The sequence below is a fragment of the Toxotes jaculatrix genome, chromosome 3, assembly GCF_017976425.1.
Source record: "Toxotes jaculatrix isolate fToxJac2 chromosome 3, fToxJac2.pri, whole genome shotgun sequence".
Lineage (NCBI taxonomy): Eukaryota > Metazoa > Chordata > Actinopteri > Toxotidae > Toxotes > Toxotes jaculatrix.
The window spans coordinates 11,941,770-11,963,926 of record NC_054396.1 but is presented as its reverse complement, the minus strand read 5'-3'; the positions used below and the strand labels follow the sequence as shown (position 1 = coordinate 11,963,926).

The 22,157-nt window shown below is 39.1% G+C and overlaps 1 protein-coding gene across 5 annotated transcripts in view; it reads right to left on the bottom strand.

Moving 5' to 3' along the window:
* Positions 1-9,850, bottom strand: part of cpne5b (copine Vb) — a 106,855-nt gene extending 97,005 nt beyond the window's left edge. For all 5 annotated transcript variants that reach the window (XM_041033751.1, XM_041033749.1, XM_041033748.1 and 2 more), the window contains exon 1: positions 9,741-9,850. In XM_041033751.1, coding sequence (XP_040889685.1) covers positions 9,741-9,850 — 110 coding nt within the window. The remainder of the gene's footprint in view (positions 1-9,740) is intronic.
* Positions 9,851-22,157: the final 12,307 nt, after the last annotated feature.

The following is a 22,157-nucleotide window of genomic DNA, read 5'->3' as shown; positions in this document are numbered from 1 at the left end:
CCTCTTATCTTTATTTGGTTTGTCAGTATCTCCAGCTGAAAAGTCAAATGAATCCAATTATGCAGTGAAATAATAAGACTCCTGAGAGTCTGATAGCAATCCCTCAGTCCAGTGTAACTTTGATAAAACACTAGCCAGGGAGCCAGAGACAAGCAAGTCATACACCCTGGTCAGATGTTAATAATGACTCCCCCCAATTAGACTGATGATTCAGGTGACACATTATTTCCCACATGAAGATCAAACATGTATTAATAATCAATCCTTGACCTGAGGGAACATTAAAACGCAAATGTTCTTATTTTCCAGGTAAAAACAGTATGTGTGCAAATGTGCAAATACCTGGTTTGAATCAGTTTATCAGTTAAACTCATGTAGTGTTTTGTTTTCTCCTACATTGCAGCCCTGAACGTTTGAGCTTTCATCCATCAGAAAAAAAGCTGTCTGTAACGTCCCTTAGAGCATGGAGCTTGAAAAGAGCAATGATAAAAGTCTGATGCCAAAGTGAAGCGATAAAAAATGAAATGGAAAGTATCCAGCTTACTTTCATAAACAACACAACTTCTTTGAAGGTTGGCCTTTTAGGTTGTCAAAAACAAAACAGTGCAGCCAAATGTCTATTAAATTATAAGCCCACAGTGAAGGTTTTTTCCAAATGACTATAGTTTTGTGGAGAAAAAAAAACAAACAGACAAACTTCAAGTCTTTGTAGTCATATTTATGTTCCTCAGATAAAACTGAACTTGACTGGCAGCCTGCACAAGCTGAGACTTCTGCTATACAAGCAAAGGTTACATTTCATGGCACCAAACAGAGGCCACAGCCCTCTTTCAAAAAAGCTGAAACTGAAATTCATTTTAGCCCTCTAACATGTTTACTGGTCACAGTCTTTTTTAGCTATTTAGGACACAGAGGAAGAGAGAGAGAGAGTGTTTAGGTGGTCCTCCACTTCCACAGTCCTTCACTAATAAATTTGACTTTGTCTTCCCATGACTCTTCTTCTCTTGCCAGTCAGCCAGCAAGCCTGCCAGCCAGAGAGCACAGATCAAAGCCCCGTTTCAGCCTCTCAGCCACTAAAGCCAGCATGACAGTGAGCCATCATTAACACTCGTGGAGAGCGATACCCTTCTTCCTTTGGACTTAACATCACTTATGTTCAGTGGCAGTCGACCACAGCCTTACCAGATCTCGTTTGTATTCATGTAGACTCTCCCGCCTGGGCATAAGAGCTGTAAGATACGAGCTTGATACAGGAGTGCAGGATGGAAGAATTTGATGGCTACAGGAATGAGACAGTTGATTCTCAGCAGCAGAGCTGACAGAGCTGATTATAGCCATGGCTATGTGAAGACGCTGACAACTGAACAGTGTTGCTGTCAAGGCTGTAGGGGATTATTGGGTGTCGGGAGAGGAGTTACGGATAAAAATCAGCATCTTTAAAGTATCATGGTAATGAAGGCAAAAAAAAAGAAACCCAAAACAAATCTTTTTAGGAGCAACAATGATGACATTTTGTTTTTAATTAATATAAAACAACCAGCTAAAGGAAAATATTGCTTTTGAAATGTGGATGTAAGCTGTTGACATGTGCCCATTTAATCTTCTCAGCATGCCCACAGTCCACTTTATTGATTTAGTGAAAGCATTAGTCACAGTCTGTCCATCAGCGTACAGAGGGCACTGTAAAAAAAAATTACAAAGGCAAAAAGCAGCACTGAACTGTGAAAGATAGTGAATGGTACGCAGAAATGATGTTTGCTGTCTGCAATGCACTCATCCAAGGCGTTAGATAAGTAAGAGAGTAGAAAATAATTGATTGGTTTTGCCAAGTCAGGAGAGGTTTTTCATGCTGCAATGGCATCTGAATGTCCTTTTGTATGCAAACAGCTCCCCACAGACATGCCAATATACAATATGCTTTCTGTAGATCAATGCAGTCTTGTTGGTAGAAAGAGAAGAAAATGTTTTGTAAGCAGAAACAACAACTCAGATGCATATTTAATAGGCACTGCTTCTAAGCTTCATAGAGTCTTTTAATTTGTCTCCCAAATGGACCACATTGCTGTGGCAGACTGCTTCTTTCCAAAACAGACTTCACACACACACACACACACACACACAGTGACCACACAGCTGTCTACTGGTTATCGGCAAAATAGAGCTACCAGCAAAGCAGAAGAGGTGAAATATATAGGTTGTAAGCTGCTATCACCAGATTTTGTGTAATAGCCCCCAGGAGGCCGGGTCTGTGTAGGAGAAGGTCAGAGTCAGAGAGACCTGCAACACTCATCAGTGTTGCAGGTGTTCGAGTGCCATGGTCCTTGGTGCTTCTCCATCTTAATAACACTGAAACCTGCACAGTGTTCACTTTAAGAAGTAAAAGGAGTGTGTGGCCTCAGCAAGAGGGAAAAAAAATCAGTGTAAAGAGTGTTCCACTAAAAATTTAATGCAAAAACTAGAAGCACGTGATCACCACAGCTTTACTGAGTGGGTGGATTTCATGAAAGAAATGTGTAAGTCTCTCTCTCTCTCTCTCTCTCTCTCTCTCTCTCTCTCTCTCTCTCTCTCTCTCTCTCTCTCTCTGTGTGTGTGTGTGTGTGTGTGTGTGTGTGTATAGGCGTGGTAGCTTGTATTGTTGTACAAAGCTTCAGGCTAAGCAGTAGATCATCTGTCTCTCTTTGGGCATGTTTTTGTGGGGGTGTTGGGTGCATGTTTTAATTCTGTGATATTTGTCATCACAAGTGACTTCATCCATGGAAGAGAAAATCATTTTATTCATTTTATTTTACTTTTGCTCCTGTTTTTTTTTTTTACTTTTACTCCCCTGCTTTTATGTATATATTTATAAGCAAAACTGTTGGGAATAAGCTTCTGTTCGTAGGCTAAGTAAGGTGCTAACATAGGCATGCCTGGTCAACTAGCTTACTACATGATGTAGTGACCTGAAATTACATATGATTAACATGATTAGTTTACCACATCATTTTGAGGGGCTCAGGTTACATAAGAAAAAGCCCCATTTAAGACTGGCTGACTGCTTGTAAGCCTAATGTTTAGGGTAGCATTAAAGGCTCAGTCTTCTTTTTATTTGAACTGAGGAGTTTATCCCAGATTTATCCTAAAAGACTTTACTTTAAGATTTTAAAAGTGAAATACGTTTGAAAATATTAACAAAAAAGCAAAAATATACTTTCAGGTTGCTTATCCAAGTATGTTTCTGTAGTTAGTAAAAACCTAAATAATAACTGTCTGATCTTACATTTTTAATACCTGTAATACCAGAACTAACTCACTCTACTCTGTAAAATCAGGAGAATGTTTACTGCTTTATTTCCTTGTCTACATGGACCATACACAGGTGATGTTTTCTCGAGTCCAGTTTTTTTTTCCTGCAGGATTATTTGACAGAGGTATCATGATATTATCTCAATTTCAGACCCTTCACAGGGCTTCGCAGGGTTCAAAGCTCAAGATGAAGTTTCCAACCAGCTCGTACTTTTAATTAGCTAGCTAGATACAGCTGATAAAATCTGACAGCGACAATCATCACTTCTGCCAGTGTCTCCCCGGTGTTTTTGAAGTGGGTAGTTTCAATTCTTTTAAAGCAGCTATAGTCCTGTTTTCATTATAAAATGTATCAAATGACGCTGTGAAAGGGGTCGCTTGTAGTGAGGAAGCTATAGAGAATTCTCACCAGTATCTGCAGCTCTTCCTGGCTTTACAGAGCTTTATAGTGGGTTTCAGCTCATTGTTTTGTTTCACTCTCACAGCTCTCATAGCATCGTTTTTTGCCACAGCAGGCAGCTGCTTTCAGTGAAAAGCTCCAAAGACCCACTGTACGCTGCCTGCTCAGCACCAAACAGCAGGTAGAACATAGTGGAACATTTAGCAACTAAAGAGCCGAATATTTCCCTGTGACTGGACAGTGAATGTTGGACTTAAATGCACCACATGGCCAGAAACACAACTCCAAATGAATGATAATATTGCACCAGAACATCTGGATGTGTAAGCAACTGTTTGCCAACAAGGTCACAGAACCAACTTAAAAAGCAACGATGTGTCAGTGGTGTGTTCACAACTTGTTTCGTCTGCTCCCACATGGCCCAAGGAAATCAGTCATTGCAGGTTTAAGTTGTGCTTTCCCTCTAACACCCGGGTTTATAATGAAAGCGTCATTGTTCGTGTTTCCTCTTATTTACTGCTTTCTCACATTTCACAGAAATGTTGGATCACACAAATGACTCAGACTACACATGCAGCCCCTGTTCTGTTGGTGATAATAAAACTAAATCTCTTTGTCTGCCGGTTCTTACTTTCTCTCTAAACATGTCAGCCTCTTATTTGCATTTCTTAATGAATTCACTTCCCTGCCCTCTAGTTACTGTGCACTGACGAGCATGCCCACCTCAATATTGTTTCTCATCTCAGTCTGTCTTTGTTTATCCGCTCTCTCACCGTGCGCACTCGCTTTCCTCTCTCCCTGCCTCTATCTCGTTCTACACACCTAATTTTCCCTAACCAGCTAAAGTCAGTTAGGCTGTGTGATACCAGGCAGTGTGCCCAGTCTGCTGTGCAACAAAATTACTGTCAGCATATATGTGTGAGAGAGTTAGAGAAACAGAAAGAGGTTTATTATATTTTTGGTGTTGGGTGGGTCATCTGCAAGATAATTATGTTGTGGTCTGCAAAGCTGAGCTTGTGTTTTATCCTCTACATTCTTCACATTGTTAATTAGTTTTGATTATGCTTGTGGTGCAGTACATACTCGCACCCAAAGTGCTCAAACCTAGAGAGATGTGATGTGAACAAGCCAGGGAAATCACAGTGATGATAGGCATCGTATATGCGTTGGCGTCGGATCTCCCTTGGGCTTTTCTACACTGTGAGAGATGCTTTCATATCTGTCCCAGATCCGGAAAGCAATCTATCAGATGGTGGAACCAGGGTTCTCATAAGCACAAATGTGTATGCAAATGCAGACCATTCAGACATTTAGCACAGGAATTTAATCACAACAACACATGCAATGCCTGAACAAGCTGAGAAATTCCACATTCCCACAGTTAGCTCATAAAATTATTATACTATCACTACTGCAGGTTACCAATTAGAGTAAAAATTCAGCAGCTACAAGATCCATCTTCACCTTATTGAAGTTCTTAGATTAGATGTCACGCTCAAGAAAAGGACAATCCATTAATAGTTTAATTGGTTTTCTGTGCTCTGCGTTCAGTCAGTGTGAACCAGGTTCTTGTTGGTAGTGGTCGCACCTCCCCCTCTTCCTGACCCCTGTTTGTTTCCCATCAGCCCATGGCACATACATGTAAAGCCTGAGATGCATTCAACAATTTTCTTGTACATCTATTGTGCCTGAGAATGAGTGTCCTGTCATGGTTTAAAACAAGTTCAAGATTTAGCCCTTCAACAGCGAATGTGAATCTCTTCCAGTAGCTGAGGGCTGTTAGAGCAAAAGCCTTTGTTAACCACTGATTTTGATCTTAACTGTCTGGTCAAGCCTTGCCCCAGGTTGTGCCTCTCAAGTATCATCATTATATTCAATCTGCAGAGCAAAACAACAGTTTTTTTTTCTGAAAAATAAATACCCGGCAATCTCTAAAAAAGTCAGAGGGTCATCTAACAAACCTGCGTTTTAAAGGCATTTTTCTTCCTGAACCCTCAAAAACTGTTATAAACATCGGGATGAAAAAGAATTTCCATCTCCTGACCAAAAATTTTTTGCAACTCTAATGATACATCTCATTCAATTTGTATGACAGGTTTTATGTCATACAAATTGAATGAGGAAGTTTTATAACCAGTTTTAATGTTTTCATACAAAACTAGCAATGTTGAGAGTCGTAAATTGGGAAACAGCTAGAAATCCAGATGGTTAGAAGAGCCTTTGGGGATTCTGTAAATACTTTCAAAGCAATGGTAACTGTTGTTAAACGTCCTTCTGGGTTTGTCAAAGATTGCTGGGTGTTTATTTTCAGAAAAACATATGCGTACCTCTGTGACTCCAATGTAATGATAATTCAAGAGATGCACAAACTGGGGCAGGGTCCAGTTTTGGGTGAAAATGAAATACTGGCTTTAAAAATTTAGTTGGCAAGTCTGCAGGTCTCTTAAATTGGCTGTGCTGGCTCCACCTTACAGCAACCAATAATGCCAGGTGAGGTCATTGCTTATCAATATCACTCCAGTGCTCCTCCATTGACTGACCTGCTCTTCAATACACAAGCCAGACAGTCTCTCCTCAGCTGACTGGAGAGGCTGATAAATGGCTGTGGACCACATTAGACACATAAGTACTTCTTTATATTGTTTGAATTGACTGGAGCAGAAATGGGAGAGCAGTCTTCGACCTGCTCGTGAATGGATATGGAGGGATTATACAAAAGGGCTGAATTTAGGACTGTGGGGTTTGTGGCTGTAGGATTTACACCTCCGCTCTCCTGTCTACATGCCAGTTGTACCCGTCTCCCTCTTATTTCTCCCCCCAGGAGCTAAACCATTGACTGACAAGCCCCGTGGGAGTGTAACCACTACTTTAAGAAAAAAAAAAACAGGTTGGATTTTGGCCTAAAAAAAGAAAAATCTTTTTTTTTCTTGCAGTTTTTTCAAACGGTTTCACCAGTTTTCACTCACACAGCTCCTGAAGGCCAAGCTTTCCCCCAAAACAAATGTGCTGGAAATGACACATGAAACACAGTGAGAAATGTGAACATGGTGACAGATGTATCCCAAGGACTGTCTGTTCATATAGAATGTATGGTTGAGGTCAGACAGCTAAAAGCACTGGGTGAGGCTTAGGGAAAAATTCATGACTTCCTGCGCTGGCACTGAACAGAATGTGAATCACTAATAACTCTATATGAATATAATTTGTATTTTAACACTGTTTGCAACTTCCTGCCACCAAATCCTTCAGTCTTCTTTCCCCCCTGACTGAAAGACAAACCAATTCCTATCATTGGTCCTGATAATAATACGTTGTCAAAAGCAGGGGGTGTAGCCTCTAATAAGGGGTATTAACCTAGAGGGAACAGCTATCATCAGGTTTTAGAGAGTGCATGTACTGTACATGGTGACAAAGGGAGAAAAGCAAAGAAGACCCAACAGGGAGCCTCTTATCTTGAATGAGAATCTGACTCACACAACATCTGTACAAAGGATTTAGAGGATTTGTGAGGCCTTGAACTGCTATCAGAAGTGTTTGAATGTGACAGAAATATTTAGCTGCTGAATTATTCTGCTTCAGGAGGGGCCTGATACAGAAGCCTAGTATTAAATATTTATCATAAACCCAAAGGAAATGAAGTGTATGTAGGACAATTGGAGGTAAGGTTGTGAGAGCAACCTTTTGCACACTTAAGGAGTCTGTATAGCTCATTAGGCTACAATCCTATGTCAAGCATGATCACAGTAAACACACCCCCTAATCAGTAAGCTTGTTCAGAGTACGTTACATACATGTTCCACACAAATTACATCATAATCATTTACATTTCACTGAAAGTGTGAATCGCTCATGCATCAAATGTATGCTTTTCTAAGATGAACTCTCAGCCTCTTTTGCTCTGTTTCTCGCTCTTATTCTCATTCATTCTCTCACACACACGCACACAGATGCTCTCTCTCTCACACACACACACACACACACAAAGCAGCAGTGAAGCGGGAAGAAAAGCATCGACCCTCCCCTTTCGATTAATGATTTCTTCTTCCCAAACTCCTCTTCTTTATGGTGGGAGGCATCTGCACCACTTCTCTTTTTTTCCAACACACACACACACACACACACACACACACACGTACTTCTTTGTGAGGACCCTCATTGACATAATGCATTCCCTAGCCCTTTACCCTAAACCTAATTCTAACCTGAAATCTGAAACGAAGTCTTAACCCTCAAACAGCCCTTTGAAATGAGGACCAATCAAAATGTCCTCACCCTGTAAGGTTTATAACTCAAACTTGTCCTCACAAAGATAGAAGTGCAACTACACACACACACACACACACACACACACACACACACACACACACACACACACACACACACACACACACGTTGTCAGAGGAATCATTTGCATAAATGCAGGGGGTTGTCAGAATAGGATTCATCATTTACCTGAATGGTGCTTAATTGCGTGTCACTGAGGCATGTAATCCCAATCGCCTCATCGTTACAAGATGAAAAACACAAAATCCAAAACCATGCAGGGCTTTGACTACAACACTTTGGTAGCCATCCTTTATCCATCTAAACTGATTCTCCACTATCACCCACCATTTCCACAAGCAGGCAAACAGTTGTTCATGCAGTAAATTGAAACACATTCATTTCTTGCCAGGATTTCTTTTTATTATCATTCTATATATATTTTTTTTTTTCTTTTTTTTTTTTTTAATTATTATTTATTTATTTTTTACTCTGAGTTGAGAGATGTGGCAGTGAGGTTCTCTGAACGTCAGAAAGCCCATCAATAATGCACACACAGCTTGTTATAGCTCAAACTCACTCTGCTTCGATGGCTCACCAACCTAAAACCCAGCATCAAAGACCAGAAAGATGTCTTTCTGTGTGCGTGTGTGTGTGTGTGCGTGCGTGCGTGCGTGTGTGTGTGTGTGTGTGTGCATGTGAGGATGCTCACACATGCCAGCAGTGGAAGATTTGTCTGAGAGGCAAAAGGCGTTGAAAGCCTTGGCTTCAGAACCTTTCCTAATGGGAAGAGGAGTGACTGTTTATTCTCACTGAACTCGCACTGCAGGAAGATTCAATTGGTGGAAAGGTGGATTTCTTTAACTGAAGTACTTTCTGAAAAGGAAAAAGCTTTGTAATGAAAAATAATACAGAATGAAACTAAGGCTGAGGCCAGGGACACAGGCGCTCTGTGAATATGATGTAATCTTTGAATCTTTAACATCCAGTACTTTGTAAAGAATGCAGGAGAGGAAGGGAAGAGGCTCTCAGTGCTCTCCTGGTGCTGAAAGCAGCCAGTGGTTACAGCAGTGACAGTGTGGGCTTCAATGTGAAAAAGGTTTCTCCCTGAAAAGATGTTGGAGCAGTAGATGCGTTTAATATATAAACACCATCATCCTATATATAGTATGTAACCACAAAAAAGGATACACAAACCAAGCTCAATCAGGTTCTTAAAACCCTAGATTTTTACATTTTTTTAGACAGTCTTCAAGCCACATAGGATGTTGTTCTGAGTGCAATATTGTATTTTATCACAATAAACATTAGTTTGCCTCCATAACAGGTTTTCCAATAATATGAGCTGACATTTCAAAGTACACACACACACCTTTCCCCTTCTTTAAGTGACAACAGCTGCCTGCATGTGTGAATCAGTGTCTATTTCTGCAAATCCTCTCTCAGAAATGCACACAAATCAAAGGGTTGATCAAAAACCACAAAGCTCTCTGTAAAGAGAGTCGGTGGTAAGATTTGATCAAACAACTTTCTTGATATAGTGAGGAAAACAAAGGTTCTGTCCCCACCCAAAATCTGCTGCTTTCCCCCCTCAAACATAATGTTCTTTGCATTTATTTAATAAGATCTAGTTGTCTGAATTTATTCTAGATCACACTCTCACTGGACAACCGTAACTAAATCCCACAGAAAGGGTGGGGCGCCGCCACAACTTTTCTACAACGCACTCCTCACACCGAACTTTGCTGACCGCTGGACGCGCTCTCCGCTGTCTGCGGACGCTTCAACTCACCTGCAGGAGACGGTGATTTCTACTTTGGTGGCGGGGATGTTGCCGGTGATCGGGTCGAAGTCGTACACCGATGACATGTCCTCCAGCTTGTCCATAACGTCTCCCTCCATCATCTCCATCGCAGGAGCTCGGGGTGGCTCGGGTCTGATCCGAGAGGCGCACAGCCTGGCCCCGACGGAGCGCGTCGAGTCTCCGCTGACTCCACAGACCAGATCAGAGACCAGACGGCCTCCGGTCCGACCCGGTGAGGCAGCCACTTCACAAATGTTGACGCTGGAGAAGAGGGAGGGGGGAGCACTGAGTGAGTGGACACCCGTGAAAAAGCAGAGGCGCACTGGGTTAACTGTCCATGCAACGTAATTTTTTTTTTTTAAGAAATTCTGGGACAGTATCTAAGATTAGTGCGCCCTCACCGAGCGGCTGCACATCACTGGACTGCTCTCTACGCTTTGTCTTCAGTCTGTGCGCACAGCAGAGCGTGTGAAGAGAAAAGACTAGATACACTCAAACCCACCCATCCTCCTCCCACACGGAATTACACTCAAGTGCTGGAAACCCTGCCCATGCCCCGGTGCTGCTGTCACCCTGCAGCATCCTCTGTGCACTGTTCACTGAGTGCGTGCGAGTGTGTGTGTCATGGTAATGGAATTAGGCACTGATGCTATTTAATATTTAACACTTTATATGAGGTGTGTTTATCTAGCGCGGAATCTTTCATAACGATGAAGGGAAAAAAAAGATCAGCTTGTCATAACAAGAGGTTGTGAGGTTGTAAGCACATGTTGTCGAGACCCCCCACTGGATCAGAGACTAAATCTTAAGGGGTCTCGAGGTGAATAACGGGAAATGAAAATAGAAATCCATATTTCTTTAGTTTATCAATCTTTCTTTTAATCTAAAAAAAAGTATTTCTTTAAGTCTGTCTGACTCAGAATAATCTCTTGAGCTGACCTCAGCCTATGACAAAGAGGTCCCAAGTAGACATAGTTTTTTCTCTTTTCACTGAGTCACAAGCCAAAAAACTTTGGAAACTGCAGCTCTGGAGCGACTTTGGGTGCGGAAAAAACATTAAATATTTCAGAACCACAGCAGTGGACAGCTCCCAGAACAAACCATCCAGCTCACTAATGGTTGGGGGAAAACGACAAAGAAAGAAAAAGAAAAAACAGCAGACAAGTTTTAATAAACTCCTTCAGCCTTTAATACTCACTGAGCAGTAATTGTACATTCTACCAAATGGATTTGGAGTTAAAGTTGAAAATAGGTCAAAACTGCAGCTCTTTTTCCCTCCCACTGTCTCGAATTTAGTGGGTTTTCTGTGGTGAAAGAGGCATGCACATGGCATTTTAAGAAATGTAGTTACCAATTATAATGTGTTCATGCTGGCTGATTTAAAATCAATATTAATTACAGGGAGGGAATTACATAGAGATTTAATGGCCACCATCCATCATTAGCCTGTTGTATGCAGCTAAGACCTGCCCTGTAAACCACATTGTAATGAATATGTTAAACCGCTGCAGCCGCCTGCCAAGAAAGTGATGGGTTTGTCATTTTTGGACAACTAAGATTCTAAATGCATAAATGCAGCCGTTGTGTGTGCGTAGATGTCCTTCTGTGGTCTGAAAACATCGCTGTGTGGACATTGTGGTCGGTCCTCACAACTTTAGTTTAGCTTTAGTGCTGTTTCAGGGTTAAGACTTGTTTTTAGGGTTCAGGTTACAATTAGGTTTAGGTTAGGGTTAGTGTAAGCATTGGGGTTAGTCATTTAGTTATGATACTTAAGTTTAGGGTAAGGGGCTAGGGAATGCATTATGTCAATAAGTGTCCTTACTAAGATTGAAGTACAAATGTGTGTGTGTGTGTGTTATCCTCTCTCCACCACCTCACTGTTTATCTTACTCCATCTGACACAAGGGACTTGATAAACAAGGGACTTGCACACTTATATGAAATGCATGCAAACTCTAGTAGTCATGAATAAACAAATAACTAGCTGTTCCATACGCTACTGCTTGCATCTGGAGAGAAATCACTTTTTACCAACTTGTAAAACTACAGTTGTCACTTTTTGGTCAATATGGAAACAGAGACATCCGTTTTCTTGTATCACTGAGCATTTTCCGTCTGTTTCTCTGTCTCTCTCTTTCCCACTCACTCACTCTCACATGCACATCACACACACAGCTATAAACCATTTTACGTCCTTTCATAAATGGGTGCAGAAGCACACAGCTTTTTCCTGCATAGAGCACCTAGCGTCTGGATTCTGGAAATCAATTTACCCCGGCACAGGATGCTTCTGCCCACACAGCCCTCCAGCTCAGGATCAGGAACACACACATACACACGAGCAATCTTTCTTTCAGACGTATGGGGCACATATGAAAACAAATTATTTTCTCATATGTCACAGAAAGACCCACAAACAGAGATAAAGAGGCACACACATCTACATACACACATACACCCCCCTTTCTCTCAAGGATGATTCATGTATTTTAAGGGCTCGCTGTTTAGTGTGGGTGAGCACGTTAATGCAGATGTTCCAAGGAGTGGGTTGGCAAGAGCAGGGCCAGAGGACAAAAAAAAAAAACAGAAAGGGAAGGAAGAAGACCCACAACAGCTATTTTGCCTTGAGTTGTAACCTGTGGAATCAGAAATGTAAGAATGCAATAGAGAGTGTTTTACACATATTCCCTCAAACTGGGATTTCAGAAATCAAGTATAAGGGTACTGTAGGGGGACCAGTGTTGAAACTGATGAATATTTTGCCCCCTCAATATTTATAAACAGCATTTTTGGAATTATATGACATTGTAGGCTTGTGGCATCTCTTTACACAGCACATTTGTTCCTGCTCCTGTTTCTTCTGTCTTATTAAAACTGATGGTGTAAAAATCATTAATGTAATGTTACTTTTGAACACTCCCACAATCAGATCAGATCTGTGACAAACAGCACTCCAATCAACGGTTGACAATTCAAAATAACAGAAAAATTAAAGCTGGAAAACTTGCTGTGTTAAAATGACTGGTCAGTGAGTTAACTGATTTGTTTTGTTTTGTTTTTTTTGTCTGGCAGCATCAAAGCACCGAACATGAATCTATGCAAAATTGGCAGAAAACTAAATATTTCTGCATCTGTTACATCTGTTCTGGGATAAACAAATAAAAACAAAACTGTTGGACAGCTGGATTTTTAGATTTTCAGAGATGATGAGTTTCATCAAGCTGGTGTCAGTTCCTAAGAAACACAAACTGAATGTCTTAAGGTGCTGGCTTGTTGCATGATCAATAACAAAATGCTGGATATGTCCTTTGAATACAATTGCCATCCAATTGCGATGGACCAGGAGGTGGTCAATGCTTTGTACTACTCGTGACATTAATAACACCATAGGGGATTCAAATGTCCCTTTTCCTCCTTCTCCGTCCTTTTCTCTCGGCTTCCTGCAGTTTCCTAAGCACTAATTACTGTGTTTATGCTTACTTGCGTCATGCTGTCCAAAAATAACGCCTTTCTGGAAGCAATTATACAAAAACAGACAAATGCCCTGTCAAGCATGTGAGGTTCCTTACAACAAAATATGTGATTTTTTTTTTTTTCACCAACCTTGAAAATAAGAACATTTGTTTATTCCTTTCATCTCGTTCTTTGGATGTTTTTTTTTTTTTTTAAGTTTATTTAAAAAGAAACAAAACAAAATCCACTAATTAATAAGTTTTGGATGTCCAACCCTAGACCTATTCCTAAATACGGGAAGGGAAGTGGTCAGCAAATACTAGCTAATTAGGCCTGTGACGCACAAATTTAAAATGTAGTCTTCGTCTTCAAATTTGACATCAACCTACTTTCTTTCTTTCAATCTTTGTCAAACCTAATATTGTGGCTGTTAGTAGAGATAATGAAAAGGATCAGCAGCTGATGGTAGTGCAGTTTTCTCTTGATGGACAGTATGCCTTCTCCTTCTGCTGCTTAGGAAATTGTCTTAGCAAAAAAACCTCCCACAACACAACAATTTTTCACATCTGGTGTCCACTTTGGTGTCTGGTGGAGAACTGTTCTTATTCTCATTTGTGGCTGTAGATAACATGATTTCATGCTGAAGTATTTTAAGTGCACTGTCAATATAGTCAGACAACACTTAACTTACTCCATCTACAATATCAACGGTGAACTTAAGATTTTGGTTTCACTACTTCACAATCAAGGAGCAAGTTTTAAGTTTTAATTCTTTATTCGTCCCTCAAGCTGGGGAAATTTGTTCTCTGCATTTTACTCAAAGTGAACGAAACACACACACAAGCATGCACATGCACTAGAGACACTGTTGCAGGGGGCTTCCCCTTTCCCAAAGGGATTTCTATATACTCATCAATGCGCCTATAGAAAGATGCATCATAGAGGAAGAAAAGTCATTTCTCCAATAAAAGTAAGCTCAAAATCCATAATGCACGGCAGCCTGAAGTACTGTAATGTTGCAGTTTTAAATGAAGAGTCTGAGTCTACTTTTCTCAAAAGCTTCAAACTCATGCTGAATATCCAGGTTGTTTTTTCACGTTTCTGTGAAATGCAGGAAATTACTAGCTGAACAAGGCATAGTGAAGCAAAGAGAATACATTAAAAAAATGAATAAAATAAAAATAAGACTTGACATTATGAGACATTATGAAGCACTGAGACTACAAATGTAGCAGTTGATCTTTTCTTAAACTCCAGTAACAACATTCAAATCTAAAACCAGAATATCACTTTTGCTAATACAGTAAATACACAGTTTCCGTTATATGATACAGATTTTTGGAATCCACAACATCCTTCAGAAAAGTAGATGATGTGCTGAAAGCTCCCAGAAACGACATCAGAGAGTCCGACTACAAATTGTGTGCTTTAAACAGCACAAGGAACAAACTTCCTGATGCAGCAACTAATAATAAAAGAGTTTTTATTATTACAGTAACACTCATTTGGAACAGCTTAAGCAAACACCAGTGAGCTCTGAATTATGATTGAGCTGGATTTAATGTGACCGCTGAGGCTTTGTGTTTCTCTCTGGGTACCTCGCTTGTGCCCTGCAGCGAAGTAGGGGGTTTGGTAAACCCCAGTTCAAAGGGCCACATGTTCCCTCCCAGAGTGTAATCCTGTTCTGAGGCCCCGTGGTTTAATCCAGAATCAAACCCCTCCTGAGATGGCAAACATCACAGAGAAACCCTCTATGAATGATTGCCCTAAGATCAGCAAACAAAGAGAAAGAGCCATAGACAGACATGCACAGATATACAGTATTTATGGAAGATGACAGCAGCCTGGGTGGCTGATTGACTGGCTAAGGGCCCAGCGCTCCCTCAGGCTGTAGCAGTGGGGATTCAAAGAACTGGATTCTGAATTAGAGCTACCTGCAACATAATAATAAAATGAGCATATTTTTTCACTGAGAGGTCTATAGTACTTACACAGTCACTCAAACTAACTATGAACTTCCGCTTAATCATCAGATGAGTAGTATCCAAAAGTTTTAGTGGTGCAGTAGTTTTTCTACAGTGGTAAACGTTCACCGCTGAGTCCTCCAGGGAAGCTGCCTGAATGTTCTGCTTTGCCATATTTTACTAAAGAAGCATATGTTGGGTAAGTCTATCTCTTTGCAAAGAAATTGCTTAGTTTAAATGCTGAAAGTGAAGTGAAAATGTTACCAGTGATTAGCAAAGAACTCTCTACTGGCAAAGTTTTCACCAGGGACTTTTAAAATCATCCATCAGGAGCACTCTGCTCTCTGGCTGCTCAGCGTCATCACTCTGGGATGATGGTACAGTTACACATGGCCTTTATTAAATAATTTTTGCCTCTGAAAGTCCCTTTAAAACTGTGTAATGTTAATTAAATGAAGCAAACTAAGTATGGCTAATAGATAACATTAGTGCAAATATGTCTAATTTACTGTTATTTTAGTGTAGTTATTGAGTCATGCATTTTCTTGGACAAACATCCTGTCTGTATGTCTCAAAAGACATAAATAAATACTGTTATTTTTGTAATGTCCTGCAGAAAAAGATGTGATAGACTGGCAGCCTGCCAAGAGTGTACGCTGCTTTTTGCCCTTTTCATGCTGGGATAGTATCCTGCCTTCCTGTAACCTTGACCAGGATAAACAGCTTAGAAAATGGATGGATAGATGGAATGATACTGAAAAGGTACAGCAATAAAACTAGAAGGGCACTCTGAGAGTGCAGGCCTCCGCCAAGGCCAGTGTTAAACAACATACACCAGATGGCAGAGGAAATATTTAGATAATGCAGATCAGCCCCAAAATTTAATGAGTTCTTCCCTGTCCCATGCTTCATCCCTCCATCAAGTTCAGTGCAAATCAATTCAGTACTTTCTAGGTAATCCTAACAAACCAGCACACAGTCATGGGTGAAAACATAACCTTAGAAGAGGTAGTAATTAGGGATGCCCCAATCCACATTTTTTCACTTACGATCCAATCCCGATACCTGAATTTGGATATCTGCCGATACCGATGCTATTCCGATACCAGAGCTCTGTTTGCTTTAATTAGGGCCCAAGCACGAAATTCACGCAAAGCCCTATTGTAACTGAAGGGATGATTATTATTCTCTTTTATTTTTCTTCTGTTGCTTTGTCGGCTAATTTGACCCCCTGAACGTGCTCAAAAGTCACCAAATTTTGCCCAAAACTGTCCCCTGACGAAAATTCTTGTTTGACACTATCTGTGCGACCAGGCGCAGCCAAACGGCTCTGCAGCATCCCCTAGAGTGTGAAAATATTCGCCATAAGACCTACAGACTCGAAAATCGGTACACAGATGCATCACATCGGGACAAGAAAAAAAGCCTCTTGGAGAAAAATTCCACAATGTACAAGAAGTCGGCCATTTTGGAAAGACTTCACCATTTTGCCTTTCGCACTCGCCGTACTTTGACAAACTCCTCCTAGGGGAATTGTCAGATTGCGCAGAATTTTGGTGATTTGATTGCTCAGAAGGCATTAGGGACAAAAAGTTATCAAATGTTTTGATGTGGGTTACACAGACTGCCCGTGGTGCCTCCATGAAATTGACGCTTCGCCAACACACAGGAAATGGATGTATTTGTGGCTGTATCTCACACATACTTCATCCAATGTGGATGGAAAAAAATCAGGCACAATGAGCATGTGATTCTGAACAGATTGATATGCTAATATGATGATATCATCACAGGGCCATCTAATGGCAGTGGTTCATTTTTTTCTTTAATTAACTCCTCCTAGGGAAATCATCGGATGGTGCTGAAATCTTGTCATGTTGCAGACACTATTGTCCAAAAGTGATTGAAAGCTTTTCTCTACGTTACACGATGTGGGCGGAGCAGAACCACAAACTCACCCTCCGATTTGTGAAAATGAGGATTTTAGGTTTTTTCCCACTTATCAACTATTCTGGCTAATATTCCATATTGAAACCTATAATCCCCTACAAGTCTTACCACAGGGCACTGTTTTAGAAAAATTGGGCATGGTCACTCAGCTCAGCAACGCCCCCTGGAACTTGAACTCAGCCCCTGTGAGGCCTACAGACATGAAATTTGGTGCACAGAAAGATCTCTTCAATACAAGAAAAAAAGTCTCTTGGAGGAAAATTCTACAAACAGGAAGTCCACCATTTTGGAAAAATGCCTCCATTTAGCTTTTCGGACTGGCCGTACTTGAATGAACTTGTCCTAGGGGATTGGTCCGATCGGGCTGAAATTTTGTCTGTTGAATCTTAAGGACAAAAAGTTATCAAAAGTTTTGGTGTGGGTTATACAGTCTACCCGTGGCGCCGCCAAGAACTTGACCCTTCGCCCACACACAGGAAATGGATGTAATTGTGGCTGTATCTCCCACATACTTCCTCCAATGTGGATGAAAAAAATCAGGCATGATGAGCATGTGAATCTGAACAGATTGATATGCTAATATAATGATACAATCATAGCGCCACCTACTGGCATTATGCATTATTTTTAGCCCTATTTTCCACATTCCACACATTGTATTTCGATGAAGTCCTCTTAGGGACATAATCTGATACATTTAAAATGTTGTCTCATGGTTCAGAAGACAGTGATGAGTAAAAGTTATCAAAAGCTTTCATCAAAGTGGCGCCACCACGAAACTGACCCTTCACCAACACACAAGAAATGGATGTATTTGTGCCTGTATCTCCCACATACTTCATCCAGTGTTGAACAAACTCTACAGTCAGGATGACCTTCAAACTCTCAACTGATTTATATGCTCATTTGATGATACACTCATAGCGCCCCCTGCTGGGAGGGGCCCATGTCTTTTCTGTTGTTGATATACTGCTGTGCTTCTGTGGGGAGAAGAGCAGGAGAGAGGAGAGGACATAATCTGATAGATTTGAAATGTTTTGTCATGGTTCAGAAGACATTGATGAGAAAAAGTTATCAAAAGCTTTCATCAAAATTACACGGTGTGGGCGGGGCGGCACCACAAAGTTGACCCTTCGCCAAAACAGGAAATGGATGTATTAATGGGTGTTTCTCACACACACTTAATCTAATTAAGTACTTAATATTTTGAGGCAGTTCTAAAGTATGACTTTTTTTTTTACGGATTTTATATCCATACTATACTATGACGTTTCTTATGACAATTTGAGGCCATACTAAAGCATGACTTTTTTTGGCCAATTTTGAAGGCTTACTATAATATGACCTTTTTTTTTGCATATTTTAAGGCCGATCTAAAGTATGACATTTTTTGGCATATTTTGAAGCCTTACCCCCCATGACGTTTTTTATGACATTTTGAGGTCTTACAAAAATATGACTTTTTTTGGCATTTTTTGACGCCTTACTATAGTATGACGTTTTTTATGACATTTTGAGGTCTTACAAAAATATGACTTTTTTTGGCATTTTTTGACGCCTTACTATAGTATGACGTTTTTTATGAAATTTTGAGGTCTTGCAAAAATATGACTTTTTTTGGCATTTTTTGACGCCTTACTATAGTATGACGTTTTTTATGACATTTTGAGGTCTTACAAAAATATGACTTTTTTTGGCATTTTTGAAGCCTTACAGCTGTATGGCGTTTTTTATGACACTTTGAGGTCTTACAAAAATATGACTTTTTTTGGCCAATTTTGACGCCTTACTATAGTATGACGTTTTTTATGACATTTTGAGGTCTTACAAAAATATGACTTATTTTGGCATTTTTTGACGCCTTACTATAGTATGATGTTTATTATGACATTTTGAGGTCTTACAAAAATATGACTTTTTTTGGCATTTTTTGACGCCTTGCGGCCGTATGACATTTTTTATGACATTTTGAGGTCTTACAAAAATATGACTTTTTTTGGCATTTTTTGACGCCTTACTATAGTATGACGTTTTTTATGACATTTTGAGGTCTTACAAAAATATGACTTTTTTTGGCATTTTTTGACGCCTTACTATAGTATGACGTTTTTTATGACATTTTGAGGTCTTACAAAAATATGACTTTTTTTGGCATTTTTTGACGCCTTGCGGCCGTATGACATTTTTTATGACATTTTGAGGTCTTACAAAAATATGACTTTTTTTGGCATTTTTTGACGCCTTACTATAGTATGACGTTTTTTATGACATTTTGAGGTCTTACAAAAATATGACTTTTTTTGGCATTTTTTGACGCCTTACTATACTATGACGTTTTTTATGATATTTTGTGTTGAAAAAAATTTTTGACTTTTTTTGCCCGATTTTGACGCCTTACTATACTATGACGTTTTTTATGACATTTTGAGGTCCAAAAATTTTTTGACTTTTTTTGGCCGATTTTGACGCCTTACTATACTATGACGTTTTTTATGACATTTTGTGTTGAAAAAAATTTTTGACTTTTTTTGCCCGATTTTGACGCCTTACTATACTATGACGTTTTTTATGACATTTTGAGGTCCAAAAATTTTTTGACTTTTTTTGCCCGATTTTGACGCCTTACTATACTATGACGTTTTTTATGACATTTTGAGGTGAAAAAAAATTTTGACTTTTTTTGCCCAATTTTGACGCCTTACTATACTATGACGTTTTTTATGACATTTTGAGGTCCAAAAATTTTTTGACTTTTTTTGCCCGATTTTGACGCCTTACTATTCTATGACGTTTTTTATGACATTTTGAGGTGAAAAAAATTCTTGACTTTTTTTGCCCGATTTTGACGCCTTACTATACTATGACGTTTTTTATGACATTTTGAGGTCCAAAAATTTTTTGACTTTTTTTGCCCGATTTTGACGCCTTACTATACTATGACGTTTTTTATGACATTTTGTGTTGAAAAAAAATGTTGACTTTTTTTGCCCGATTTTGACGCCTTACTATACTATGACGTTTTTATGACATTTTGAGGTCCAAAAAAATTTTGACTTTTTTTGCCCGATTTTGACGCCTTACTATACTATGACGTTTTTTATGACATTTTGTGTTGAAAAAAATTTTGACTTTTTTTGCCCGATTTTGACGCCTTACTATACTATGACGTTTTTTATGACATTTTGAGGTCCAAAATTTTTTTGACTTTTTTTGGCCGATTTTGACGCCTTACTATACTATGACGTTTTTTATGACATTTTGAGGTCCAAAATTTTTTGACTTTTTTTGCCCGATTTTGACGCCTTACTATACTATGACGTTTTTTATGACATTTTGAGGTCCAAAAAAATTTTGACTTTTTTTGCCCGATTTTGACGCCTTACTATACTATGACGTTTTTTATGACATTTTGAGGTCCAAAAATTTTTTGACTTTTTTTGCCCGATTTTGACGTCTTACTATACTATGACGTTTTTTATGACATTTTGAGGTGAAAAAAAATGTTGACTTTTTTTGCCCGATTTTGACGCCTTACTATACTATGACGTTTTTATGACATTTTGAGGTCCAAAAAAATTTTGACTTTTTTTGCCCGATTTTGACGCCTTACTATACTATGACGTTTTTTATGACATTTTGAGGTCCAAAAAAATTTTGACTTTTTTCGCGCGATTTTGACGCCTTACTATACTATGACGTTTTTTATGACATTTTGTGGTGAAAAAATTTTTTGACTTTTTTTGCCCGATTTTGACGCCTTACTATACTATGACGTTTTTTATGACATTTTGTGTTGAAAAAAATTTTTGACTTTTTTTGCCCGATTTTGACGCCTTACTATACTATGACGTTTTTTATGACATTTTGAGGTGAAAAAAAATTTTGACTTTTTTTGCCCGATTTTGACGCCTTACTATACTATGACGTTTTTTATGACATTTTGAGGTCCAAAAATTTTTTGACTTTTTTTGGCCGATTTTGACGCCTTACTATACTATGACGTTTTTTATGACATTTTGAGGTCCAAAAAAATTTTGACTTTTTTTGCCCGATTTTGACGCCTTACTATACTATGACGTTTTTTATGACATTTTGAGGTCCAAAATTTTTTGACTTTTTTTGCCCGATTTTGACGCCTTACTATACTATGACGTTTTTTATGACATTTTGAGGTCCAAAAAAATTTTGACTTTTTTTGCCCGATTTTGACGCCTTACTATACTATGACGTTTTTTATGACATTTTGAGGTCCAAAAATTTTTTGACTTTTTTTGCCCGATTTTGACGCCTTACTATACTATGACGTTTTTTATGACATTTTGAGGTCCAAAAATATTTTGACTTTTTTTGCCCGATTTTGACGCCTTACTATACTATGACGTTTTTATGACATTTTGAGGTCCAAAAATTTTTTGACTTTTTTTGCCCGATTTTGACGCCTTACTATACTATTACGTTTTTTATGACATTTTGTGGTGAAAAAAAATGTTGACTTTTTTTGCCCGATTTTGACGCCTTACTATACTATGACGTTTTTATGACATTTTGAGGTCCAAAAAAATTTTGACATTTTTTGCCCGATTTTGACGCCTTACTATACTATGACGTTTTTTATGACATTTTGTGTTGAAAAAAAATGTTGACTTTTTTTGCCCGATTTTGACGCCTTACTATACTATGACGTTTTTATGACATTTTGAGGTCCAAAAAAATTTTGACATTTTTTGCCCGATTTTGACGCCTTACTATACTATGACGTTTTTTATGACATTTTGTGTTGAAAAAAATTTTTGACTTTTTTTGCCCGATTTTGACGCCTTACTATTCTATGACGTTTTTTATGACATTTTGAGGTGAAAAAATTTTTTGACTTTTTTTGGCCGATTTTGACGCCTTACTATACTATGACGTTTTTTATGACATTTTGTGTTGAAAAAAATTTTTGCCTTTTTTTCCGCGATTTTGACGCCTTACTATACTATGACGTTTTTTATGACATTTTGAGGTGAAAAATTTTTTTGACTTTTTTTGGCCGATT